Source organism: Macaca mulatta, chromosome 20 (genome assembly GCF_049350105.2).
Source record: "Macaca mulatta isolate MMU2019108-1 chromosome 20, T2T-MMU8v2.0, whole genome shotgun sequence".
Taxonomy (NCBI): Eukaryota; Metazoa; Chordata; class Mammalia; order Primates; family Cercopithecidae; genus Macaca; species Macaca mulatta.
This window is the reverse complement of record NC_133425.1, coordinates 43655314-43668726: the sequence shown is the minus strand read 5'-3', so window position 1 is coordinate 43668726 and position 13413 is coordinate 43655314. Positions and strand designations below refer to the sequence as shown.

Below are 13413 nucleotides of genomic sequence, written 5' to 3'. Positions count from 1 at the left end.
AACCATCAGATCTTGTGAGACTTATTCACTACCAAGAGAACAGTAAGGGGGAAACCGCCCCCATAATTCAATTATCTACACCTGGCACTGCCCCTGACACACAGGAATTATTACAACTCAAAGTGAGATTTGGGTGGGGACACAGCCAAACCATATCAATTTGGACTAACTAGAATCTGAGCACTGACTGTGAATGATTTTTAGAAAGACAACTGTCAGGGTGTATCTGGGAGTTAAGACAGATTATGCCCAAGACACACTTTCAGTAACTATGATAGTCATTAGGGCTACTGACAAACTCCCCTTTTCTTCTGGGCACTGCTCTTTCTAACTTCCTTCAAATATATTAATAGGTGTGTCTAAGAGTTTTAAATTGACCCATGAAACATAGTAGAAGTGACAGTTCCTTCCGGGCAGAAGCATTACAAGCCAATGAGAAATACGTCCCATTTCCTTTTCCTGCCTCAGAGATAAGGGAAGCATGTCTTGAGATGAATCTCCAATCCACCTGGGTCCAAGTGACTCTAATAGGCAGACACAACCCCCACTAATCTCAGGCATGAAGCATGAGCCAGAAAGACACTCATGTCATGTGACTGAGATTTCAGAGAAGTTAACACAGCAAAACTTAGTTCACACTAATTCATAAATGATGTACCAAATCCTCATTTAGTCAATTCAAATAAGATTTCATGTGCTAATAATAATCAAACCCCTCCAACAACATTGTAATTTTGGAACCTATCCATTACCTGCCTAGAATGAAGGGAGTTAAAGTATAATTACGATGCTGTTCAGGTGGAAGAAGTAGATAATAAAATTTGAATACCCTTACTACTAGGAATTCACCCTATGAAAATAAATAAAACAGTTAAAACTCATTTTCCAAACATTTACTGAGTACAAACTATCTGCCAGACCCAATACACTGCTCAGTACAGGATGGCTAAAGGAGAAAAACAAATTCAAATTTGGTAGAGAAAAAATACCTATAAGATACATTTCAATACAATGGGATAAGCATTATGTTAAATTACATGTATGACAGACTGTGAAGGCACAGAGAGAGGAGTGGTAACAGCCTACAGCCGTTGGAAAAGCATAGATTCAATTTTAAAATTCAGAGATGGAGGCCAGGCGTGGTGGTGGTTGGATCATGAAGTCAGGAGTTCGAGACCAGCCTGGCCAACATGGGTAAACCTTGTCTCTATTAAAGATACAAAAAATTAGCCGGGCATGGTAGCACATGCCTGTAATACCAGCTACTCAGGAGGCTGACGCAGGAAAATCACTTGAACCCGGAAGGCGGAGGCTGCAGCGAGCCGAAATTGCACCACTGCACTCCAGCCTGGGCGACAGGGCGAGACACCGTTTCAAAAAAAAAAAAAAAAAAATCAGAGATGGAAGAGCACTCCCAGCAGAGAACCAAAGGCAGAATCATAGAGACATGAAATAACTCAATGTGAAGCTGTTTTACATTCAGTAGAGCTAGAACTAGGGTGTCAATGAGGTGAGTTGAGGCAAGACAGATAGGCCCAAGACAAGTTGCAAACGGTCTTAATGTTATACTAAGAAATTTCGTGTTCATTCTATAGCCATTAAAGTCTTTTATTCAAGGGAAAGGGATGCCCCAAACTTCTTTTAGAAAGGCTCAGTGAAGAGAAAAGGTTCAAGACGAAGAACTAGGAGACAAGAGGCTATTGAAGAAGTCCATTGAAGAGGGCTGTAGAAGTTGATGCAGAAGGGGATGAAAGAGAATAATTAATTGGAAATAAACTTAATGTCTAAAAAGGGAAATTACAAAATTAGTATACATTAACTCAATGAAATTAATAAAAGTACTAAATATGAACCTTAGACATGGATAAAAAAAAACATAATTGAATATGAAATTTAACAAAAATTAAATTTGATGCATGATTATAGTAACATGTGTGGTGATCTATTTATCTCTAAAAATTCCTTTAATGTCACTGTAAAATCTTTAAAAGTTTAAAAGGTTTTTCTAGATTCAAAGTGCAAAGAAGTAAAGGCAATGCGAAAGAGGCTATGTCTAACAGAAGCACAAAGACCCAGCGAACATCACTGCCGAAAAGAAAAATTCTATTTCTCTCAATCTCCTTTATTCCAAAGCAGTATATTCACTATTCCAGCTTTCAAACTGAAGTTTCTTTCCTCAAAGTCCTTTTTTTCAGCTCTCATAGAAATTACAGATTCAAATTTTCAATTTTTCTTTTTTTTTTTTTGAGTCAGGGTCTCACTCTGTTGCCCAGGCTGGAGTGCAGTGATGCAATCTTGGCTCACTGCAACCTCCACCTCCTAGGTTCAAGTAATTCTCCCACCTCAGCCTCCCCAGTAGCTGGGACTACAGGCACGCACCATCACACCCGGCTAATTTTTGTACATTTTGTAGAGACGAGATCTCACCATGCTGCCCAAGCTGATCTCAAACTCCTGGGCTCAAGCAATCCGCCTACTTCAGCCTCGCAAAGTGCTGCGATTACAGGCGTGTACCACTGCAGCCGGCCCTCAAATTTTCTATTTTTCTATTATTGTTCATTACACTCTAAGTATGGCTCTTCAAATGCCATATCAGATACAAGTACCACAGGCTATGAACACTTGCCCTACACATATTTCAATGATCAGTAGTATTTATAATAGAAACTTTTAAACATCTGATCCTCATAGATCTAGTTATAGTCACTGGATTATATTAATAGAAAAGTAGACTATACTTTATAATTTTATATGTTTCATTAAGGTTTGAAACAAAATGGGGTGGGAAGAGGAGCCTTCTGTTCTATCTAGAGTTAACCAAAAAAACTAGAATTAAGGAGTCAAATATTTAATGCATATCTAAAATGTGCTTCCCTCCCAGCATTCTAGTTAATGAAGGTTTTAACCATACTTGAAACCAGCCTACCACAGGCTTGATCTGCCATAGTCACTGCTAGACAATGTGATCCTGACTTCTGAAGTAATATAACTTATATAAATGGTGCCTAGATATTTTAGTGACAAATAGCTTCTGTGCGTATTTTATTTTTTAGCTTTAAATATTTAGGTTTAACAATTATCTAGTTTAGAGACAGTAGAAGTTAGAAGGAAAACTGTAGAAATAACATTTGGAAAAACTTTAGAAAGGGTAGGCCAATATGTCCTGGAATGACTTAGGCAGAACCCCAGACAAGAGTAAATCAGAATTAATATATTATGTTACTAAGTCATTTAAATGTACACTGTCCTAAAACTTCACCACCCAACAGATTCATCGTATCTTAGGAAAGCAAAGGAACCAAAACCAAATGGGTTTAGAGAAAAAACAAAAGCAACTTACTTGTACTGCATATTTGTAAAACTGCTCTGATAGTTCTCCTAGCTCCTCCCTCATTTTACAGGTGCTGGGAAACTCCTCAAGTCGGTCCAATTGCTCTACTTCAGCAATGGGATATGGCTTCTCTTTTAAGACCTGTACAATCTGGAAACGGCACAGGCCTGTAATCAACAGAGTATAGTGGGGCTTGGGCCAGTTACTGCCCACAACCTGAACGGCCAGTGCAGCTGTGCCAATCCTGAAAAACACACAAAACAGTGGTATTACAAACATTCAACATGGTAGAACAGAAACTCACTTCCGAAAGTGTTGGCTTTTCTAATAAATTCATTAAGCAAAAAAAAAAACTGAAGTGTAAATAAATTATTTCTCTATTTAACTTAGCATCCAGCATGTGGCCTCTTCCGCCACTACCCTCAGCTATACGGCAAAGCGGGCCATGTCACTATAATCCGCACCTCTTTTAAAAAATTAGGTAGGAATTTGTAAACACTTGGATTATCAGGCATAAAAATGTAAGAGGAAAGTAGTTCAGAATTACATATCTTAAATTAACGTTGCCAACTAAGAATAAGGCAATCTTACACCAGGATAAATATCAATTTAAATACATTTAAATATAAATAGCATTAACCAATCTAAGAAATCTCTGTTCCAACACCAGTTGTTCTACTAACATCGAGTCAGTTTTCTTGCATAATCTATGAAACTTCCATATACCCACCTTATCACGAACTGGGAACTTACATATTATGCCCTTAACACTGAATTTCTAAGTGTGAGGGCTAAATATTACAGTCCACACACTGCCAGAGACTGAGGAGAGCTAAAGAAAGACCCACATCTCAAAAGGTCTCAACCTAGTTCTAAGTGGTAATCACTTTTCCTAACAATAGGTGAAAAGGCTTTAAGTCGCAGCTCCTCACCAGCAAATACAACTCTGATCAAGTCACATATAAATTTAATTCACAGAAAGGAAGCCTCATCCAAACTAAGCCAGTTATATAAAATATAAAAATCAACATTGAGAAGATACTTCCAGATCCCAAAATAAATAGTATTTTCTCCCTTCAGCCATAGGAAAACTGGTAATTCCAGAAAAGAAAATAGAAGGACTAGAACTCTCAACACCCTGGGAAAGCGGTAATAGGAGAACACCACACCTGCCCATCTCAAAGATAATAAATCATATAATACAGTATGTGAATATGAGTGAACTTGCTTACTTCTATACACAGTGAATTCTTGATTACTTCCTTATAAATTACTCATTCCATGGATTACACATAGCCTTTGGCTTCTTTCTGCCACTCAGCTTATTCTGAACTACGTCTATCCTTTCTTACCTTTCAGTCATTATCATATTTACAATAAAAACTGATTTAACTAATAACTTAAGCCAAACAACTGAGGAGATAAATTGGTGAGGGAAAAAAAATCACGTACATAAAAAACTTGAAATTATTTAGCAATTGGCTATTATTTTGACTTATTCGTGTTGTGGTTGCTTTTCTTCAATCAATAGTAGATCTTATTTCCCACTTCCTGAAAGCCCACTCAGATTGCCTGAGAAAGTGAGCCACATCTAAACTGATTAGAGAATAACTTAAACCATAATTCATTGCAGATGATATTCATCAATGTTTGCACAAGGCTGAAAGAGCTCACAGTCCTGTTTGTATATAAAACATCCACAGACAAGAAACTGGATCCCCAGCCTAAAGGGTTTACAAAGTAGAAACCAAGGAGGAACCAGAAAGAGAGATGAGACAAATCCAAACCTCCAGATCAGGAGACAAATTTAATTATTTGGGCTAACGTCACTGCTAAAAGGTGATGCTAAAGAGGTTTTTTTTGGTGTTTTTTTTGTTTGTTTGTTTGTTTTTAGAGAGTCTCGCTTTGTCACCAGGCTGGAGTGCCGTAGCGTAATCTTGGCTCACTGCAACCTCCGTCTCCCAGGTTCAAGTGATTCTCCTGCCTCAGCCTCCCAAGTAGCTGGGACTACAGGCGCCCGCCACCATGTGCAGCTAATTTTTTGTAGAGATAAGGTTTCACCACATTGGCCAGGATGGTCTCGATCCCTTGACCTCATGATCCGCCCACATCGGCCTCCCAAAGTGCTGGTAGTACAGGTGTGAGTCACTGCAGCTTTTCTGTTTGTTTGTTTTAGAGGAAGTCTTGTCCTGTCGCCCAGGCTGAAGCGCAATGGCGTGATCTTGGCTTACTGCACCCTCCCTCCTGCGTTCAAGGGATTCTCGTGCCTCAGCCTCCCAAGTAGCTGGGATCACAGGCACATACCACCACACCCAACTAATTTTTGTATTTTTAGTAGAGACGGGGTTTCACCATGTCGGCCAGGCTGGTCTCACACTCCTGACCTCAGGTGATCCACCCACCTCAGCCTCCCAAAGTGCTAGGATTACAGGCATGAGCCACCAACCTGGCCAAAAGGGGTTTTCCTATAAAGCAAATACAATATTTTTGCTGTGAAAGGAAGATGTTCCAAACTGAAGAGATTAAGCTGAATTTATACTATGTCTACAAAAGGTATATAGATGTATACATGTCTTAACTGCTTTTTACTTAAAATCACTTATAGTTGACTAGAAATTATCCCTTTTTAAAAAATCTTTTTTTTTTTTAAAACAGAGATGGGGTCTCATTATGTTGACCAGGCTGAACTCAAACTACTGGCCTCAAGCAATCCTCCCATCTCGGCCTCCCCAAGTGCTAGGATTACAGACATGAGCTACCGCACCCAGCCTAGAATATATCCCTTTTACAGAAAAACATCTGTGAAATTATAGATGGCTAGAAACAGAGTACCTGGTGAGACATTTTGGGTGAAAAGCATAGTGAAAAAGAATCTATTGTATATTGGGCCCCAGGTTTTATATATACAAACAGGTAAACAAACAAAATATTCAACTAATATTTTCCTTCTATGATATACAAAAGGTTGTACATCAAGTCAGTCTTTTTTTTTTTTTTTTTTTTTTTTGAGACGGAGTCTCGCTCTATTGCCCAGGCTGGAGTGCAGTGGTGTGATCTCGGCTCACTGCAAGCTCCGCCTCCCAGGTTCACGCCATTCTCCTGCCTCAGCCTCCCAAGTAGCTGGGACTACAGGCGCCTGCCACGCCTGGCTAATTTTTTTTTTTTTTTTTTGTATTTTTTAGTGGAGACGGGGTTTCACCGTGTTAGCCAGGATGGTCTTGATCTCCTGACCTTGTGATCCGCCCGCCTCAGCCTCCCAAAGTGCTGGGATTACAGGCAAGAGCCACTGTGCCCAGCCTCAAGTCAGTCATTTTTCTAAAAATTCTGGCTCTTCCATTGTATGTGCATTATTAGGTATGCTCAAAAGGCAGCATTTTAATTTTGCAACAGATCCAAACTTACACATCCCAACGACTGGTGTCCTTCCCTTTAGCTAGTAGCTCCGTAAATCTACATCCTAACTATGATATTGTTCAAAGAAGTTTTGAAACTCCTAACTCAAATCTACCCTCACAGTTTGTAAGAAAATGTTTTAATCCAAATCCTAACTCAAATCTACCCTCAGAGTTTGTAAAATATTGTTTTAATTCAAATGAGGTCTGACTACAACGGTTAATAATTTGTATAATTTGGAAACTGACCTAAATAATATAAGAGGTCCAAACATTTAAGAACCATCAACTGCAGTAGTAGGAAAATCTAAAAGCAGCACTACTGGAAAAAGCAGTTTTCCAAGATGAGGATATTATGTAAATATTTAATTCTGGCCTATATGCCCAGCACTTGCTTTTTTTTTTTCCTATAGACAGAATCTTGCTCTGTCACCCAAGCTGGAGTGCAGTGATGTGATTATAGCTCACTGCAGCTTCAATCACCTGGGCTCAAGTAATCCTCCCGCCTCAGCATCATGAGTAGGTGGGACTACAGGCACATGCCACCAGGCCCAGCCACTTAAAAAAATTTTTTTTACTCAAAGCCCTTCGTTTTTCTTGGAATCTTTAATCTTCCAAGACCTTCCGGCAATGATGCTAGTTCAGTTCAGCCCATGTTGGAATAATATGGGGCCTCCCCACTACTCTCTTTAATCCCCTTTTGTGAAAATCTACATTTAAAACTACCCATTTGGATACAGGTTTAGAATGCTTTGCAGTTTTAAAAGGCTTTCATATGTATACTTCATTTTATACCTCCTTTCACCCCATGAAGAAGGTAGTATTATTTCCTTATTACAAGTGAGTAAATGAGATTCAAAAAGGTAGAACATGTCCTGGTGGCTCATGCCTATAATCCCAGCACTTTGGGAGGCCAAGGCAAGTGGATTGCTTGGGCTCAGGAGTTCAAAACCAGCTTGAGCAACATGGCAAAACCCCATTTCTACCAAAAAAAAAATAGCTGGACATGGTGGCACATGCCTGTAGTCCCAGACACTCAGGAGGCTGAGGTGGGAGGATCACTTGAACCTGGCAGGCAGAGGTTGCAGTGAGCTGAGATGGCACCACTGCACCAGCATGGGTAACAGAATGAGACCCTGTCTCAAAAAAATAAAAGTGGAACAACTTAGTTATACATGGTTACAAGAAAATTTAATAGGAATAAATTTAAGAAATCAATTTAAATTTAAAATTTAAAAGATAAATTTAATAAATTAAGAGTTCCTTAATTATATTTTAAGACAAATTTTACTTTTTTCCCATCACAATGGACAATAGGTTCCACTTGTACCTACAAGAATTATAAACATAGACCAGGCACGGTGGCTCATGCCTATAATCCTAACACTTTGGGAGACTGAGGCAGGAGGATCACTTGAGCCCACAAGTTTGACACCAGTCTGGTCAACACAGGGAGACTACATCTGTACTTCATTTTTTGTTTTTTGAAACAGGGTCTCATTCTGTCACCCAGGCTGGAGTGTAGTGGCACAATCACGGCTCACTGCAGCCTAGACCTCTCCAGCTCAGGCAATCCTCCCACCTCAGCATCCCCAAATAGCTAGGATTACAGGCGTGTGCCACCATGCCTGGCTAATTTTTTCTTTTTTTTTTTTTTGGTAGAGACAGGGTCTTCCTATGTTGCCAGGCTGTCTTGAACTCCCGGCCTCAAGTGATCTTCCTGCCTCGACCTTCCAAAGTGCTGAGATTACAGGCATGAGCCACTGTAGCCAGCCTCTCACTCTTTCTTAAAACTTCATTTCTAAATTCAAGAAATACCACTAGTGTATCATATATCTTCCTTAAGAAGAGTCAATGAAGATTTAGGAAAATCTAATATAATAGATTAAATTTTAAAATTTTACCATTACCAGGTAATATTTCTTGAATGTCTAAGAATTCTAAGAATACAAATAGGTATAATGTATGGATGAAGAACTGATCCAACTTATGAAACTGTGCACCTGTTATAAATAAGGCATTAATAGCTTGTTAGATAAATGCCAATGAAACTTAGCTGGGTTCTTACTGATAAGAAGCAAGCCAACAAAGAGGGGGACTGAGAAGTCGGCACTATGAGGAAATGAAGCCATGTACCCTGAAGAGTGTAAATTTGGAAGAAGGCTGGATGACTACCTTGAAATGCTTGAAAGGATATTGTATAGGCAGTGCTAAATTATGACCCTTTTCACTAAGAAAACAATGGGTCACTCAGGAGGCACTAAAAATGCAGTTAAACTAAGCAGAAAAACGCAGGGTGCCCTAGGTCAGCATGCCAGCCAAGTTCTATACTGCAGGACAAGTTCAAAGCTCCTCCTTTAAAAAGGCTCCTACAGGTAACATGCCTGCACACTAATGTGCAGAAAGGGACTGTGCTACTCAAAACCACCAAGGAAGCGGCAGAGGTGAGTCAACATCTAACCCTGCCACTCTGTGTGGCAAAGAACGCTGGGAGCAAATTACCTCTGCTGCTCCTTGAAGGCTGCATCCAGTGTCACCTGGATGGTGTAAAGGAAACAAGAGATAGGAACAGAGCCCCTCATCTCGCCTCTGGGCTACCATACGGAAAAGCAGGTAACTGGGGAAGGACAGATTTGTGCATGGAAACAGACTAACGCTATGGATAACTCAGTATTGGTATTATTAAAGCCTTTTTTTTTCTTTTTTCTTTTTTTTTTTAAGTAGAGTGTTTTAAAGGCCATATTGGAGAAAAAAAAGACATTGGAAACTATTACCAAGGAATATGGTACAATCTTTCCACATAGGCTGTTTAAGTAGCAAACAATACTTCTAGGATAACTAGATGGTCTGATGAGTTCTTATAATGCCGGAATTCTATGAAGACTTTTCAATTTATGCTTTCTAATTTAAATGATTAAATTTTAAATCATCTAACCCTGCCACTCTGTGTAGCAAAGAACGCTGGGAGCAAATCACTTCTGCTGTTCCTTGAAGGTTGTGGCCAGTGTCACCTGGATGGTGTAAAGGAAACAAGAGACAGGAACAGAGCCCCTCTTCTCGCCTCTGGGCTACCATACGGAAAAGCAGGTAACTGGGGAAGGACAGATCTGTGCATGGAAACAGACTAATGCTATGGATAACTCAGTATTGGTATTATTAAAGCTTTTTTTTTTTTTTTTTTTTTTTTAAAGTAGAGTGTTTTAAAGGCCATATTAGAGAAAAAAAGACATTAGAAATTATTACCAAGGAATATGGTACAATCTTTCCACATAGGCTTTTTAAGTAGCAAACAATACTTCTAGGATAACTAGATGGTCTGATGAGTTCTTACAATGCTGGACTTCTATGAATACTTTTCAATGTATGTTTTCTAATTTAAATGATTAAATTTTAACATTGCTACTCAGTTAAAGGCAATAATATGAATATCAAGGATCAGATCACACAGTATCTGATTATTAGTGATTACTTTCAAGCAGGAGAATTGAAGATTGTTGTTTTGGAGGGATTTTCATAAAATAAATTAAAAACCTGAAGGGTATGGTGGCGCTTGCCTATAGTGCCCAGCTACTCCAGAGGCCAAGGCAGGGGATAGCTTGAGTCCAGGAGTTCAAGACCAGCCTAGGCAACATAGTGAGACCCCATCGCTACAAAAAATTTAAAATTTAGCTGGGTGTAGTGGTGCACACCTGTAGTCCCAGCCACTCCAGAAGCTGAGGCAGGAGGATCACTTGAGCCCAGGAGTTCAAGGTTGCAGTGGGCTATGATCACGCCATTGCACTTCAGCCGAGGAGACAGAATGAGACTCTGTCTCAAAAAATAAATAAATGAATAAATAATAAAAATCCTCCAAAATCTTGCCAGAATAATACCAACAAATAGTGAAATTTAAAATGTGACTAAATCGACTTTTCAAGTTCACAGTGTGCCCGTGGTTAATCAATACATATGTACAGTAGAAAGAAAATGCAAAGTCTAATCATGACCACGCTTGCCTAGACAGGGAACTAAGTGCCTGGGCACAGAAGGCAAAAAAATTTGGGAAAAGTAAGCAGAAGGAGCAGGGTCACATGTTGGGAAACTGGAATCCAATACAATTTATCAAAGAGTACTGAAACTTGGAATGTGACCAGTTCCACTCAGGCAATAACCAAAGCAGGTCAGATGGGAGCCAAAATATTTTCCATGCTTGAGAAAATCAAGGCTTTTACAATATAAATGAATACTGGGCTGTTATGGAAGGTTTGTTGGTCTTTGTTGCTTTGTTTTGCTTTCTTTTAATGGGGGTGTGGGGGAGGTACCCGTCTCCTTTGAGAACTGAAGAAAGCAAAGGATTTGCCTAAAAAAAAAAATGTACATAGTCACAAGATTTTGAGGGAAAATAAGGCATGTCTAACCGTCTGGAAATCCATTCAGAGTCAGGAACCCCTAATTTAAAAATGAGTGATAACTGCCAGGAAAAGAGAAGCTCTAAACTGAAAACACAACACCTCCAGTAGAGTTAGGAATAGGAGGCGGGTGCTTGGGAGGTGAGTTTAAAGATACTTGTTGAGAGTATACTACATACCAGCATTGTCCAATAAAAATATAATGTGGGCCACATATAAAATTTTAGTGGCCACATTATAAAGGAAAAACAGCACAAATCTTAACATTTTATTAACCCCAAGTACTCAAAACATTACCATTCCAACATTTAATCTATATAAAATGTATTAATCAAAAAGATTTTTCAAAATTTGGTGTGTACTGTACACTTACAGCACACTTAGGGTGACCAACCTCTTGGTTTCCCTGGAACGGAGGGGCTAAAACATAGGACTTTCAATGCTAAAACAATCCCAGCAAACCAGGACAAATTGCAAATCTAGCAACTCAATTTGACAAGCCACATGCACTACACAGTACTGGACAGCACAGTCATCCATCAAGCATGTTGCAAAGCGGAATATACACATTATTCAATTTATTCTTCATAACATGCCTAAAAGATGGATGCTGTCAGTTTCCAAACTACAGACTAAAAGAAACAGAGGTTAAGGCTCTCACCCAAAGTCACACCAATAAGGCGACGGTACTGGGCAATACAGTAGCAAGCCTGGGGCCTAAGAAATGTTATGAGTGAAGGAGCAGAGGTGAGAAGCTAGGTAAGTTCCAGAAAGGGGGAACCAGCGAAAACGTGAGCACGAAAGGCCCTTTACAAAAGGAAACAGAAGTATTAGGGGGAGAAGGAAAAGGGTGACAAGGAGTATAGAAGGCACCCACAAATAGTGCAGTTTAGGAATGAAACAAGAAAAAGTTAAAACTTACGGAGCAGAGAATGTCTCAGCGGACAAAAATAATGGGTGACAGAAAAGGGGAGGCGGATAGGAGGAAACGGCAGTGGGGAGAAAGGCGGAAAGTGAAGGCAGAGATCACCGGGGAGAAAGGGCCTAAAGAGTTAAAAGCACTGGCCTAGGAGGCTGAAGACCGAGGGCGAGGAATTGCAGGGCGGAAAGAGGATTCAAATTAAATCATTCAGAGTGGCAGGGAACCGAGTAGTTTCACCAGGTATCAGGCACTACTTCATGAACAATCTCATTCATGGTCATGGGGCAGGTATCTGTCATCCCCATTTTGCATTTGATAGCACCGGAGAGGCGGAATCGAGCCGCGAAGGCCGCCCCGAACCGAGACTCGCGCTCAAGAGTCTCTCTTGAACTGTGGCCTGGGCCCGGGTCCCCGGAGGAGGCCGCGCCGCCCGCCGCCGCCGCGGGGGCAGCCAGGCCTACCTGTGCAGCGGCGGCAGGTCCTGCGCGTCGCTGGCGGGGTCAGGCGTGTTGGGGATGACGCCCAGGATGGTGCTCTGCAGCGACGTGCCCTTCAGCAGGCGGTTCCGCACCAGCTGCAGGTTACGGGCCGAGTCCACGCTGGTGCGCATGGTGGAGCCGGGCAGCAGGACGCCCTCGTGGGTGAGCAGCAGCGGGAGGCGGCTGGGGATCTGGATGGGGCTCACTGATGACATGGTGGCAGCCGTTCGCACTGGGGGCTGTCAAAAGGAGCAAGACAGACAGCTGCCCGCGACCCGCTCCGCAGCGACCAAACCTCAGACCCGCCTCCGCGCCCCCGCTTCCGGCTACGCGATACGGTCCGCCCCCGGGCCCAGAAGCCATCGCTTCGCGCTGCTCTCTTGCAGAGCCTCCCGATAAGACTTGCGCGTGGTACCTCTACGAAAAGAGGTGCACTCAAGCGTGCGGCGACCTTCGCCTCACTTACAGAGTATATTTGGAAGGATGATCTTATTTGAATTGTGTATACTTGAAGTGTGTTTAACTTTTTTCAATTTTTTTATATATACTTGAAGAGTTTTTAAGTTTTGATTTGAGTTATTTATTTATTTAGAGACAGTTTCTCGCTCTGTCGCCGAGGCTTGAGTGCAATGGCGCGATATCCGCGCCTTGCAGCCTCCGCCTCCCGGGTTCAAGCGTTTCTCCTGCCTCAGCCTCCTGAGTAGCTGGGATTACAGATGCCGGCCAACACACCCACCTAATTGTTGTGTTTTTAGTAGGGAGGGGATTTCACCATGTTGGCCAGGCTGGTCTCTAATTCCTGACCTCGAGTGATCCGTCCACCTCGGCCTCCCAAAGTGCTGGGATTACAGGCGTGAGCCAACGTGCCCGGCCTGAATTGATTTTAGATGTACAAAACTAC

At 41.2% G+C, this 13413-nt stretch overlaps 1 protein-coding gene across 3 annotated transcripts in view; it reads right to left on the bottom strand.

Moving 5' to 3' along the window:
- Nucleotides 1-12816, bottom strand: part of LONP2 (lon peptidase 2, peroxisomal) — a 119199-nt gene extending 106383 nt beyond the window's left edge. For all 3 annotated transcript variants that reach the window (XM_028840744.2, XM_015126087.3, XM_015126088.3), the window contains exons 1-2: nt 12495-12816; nt 3341-3575 (exon numbers count right to left, since the gene is read on the bottom strand). In XM_028840744.2, the coding sequence (XP_028696577.1) occupies nt 3341-3575; nt 12495-12727 (468 nt within the window). In that variant the 5' untranslated portion in view covers nt 12728-12816. The remainder of the gene's footprint in view (nt 1-3340; nt 3576-12494) is intronic.
- Nucleotides 12817-13413: the final 597 nt, after the last annotated feature.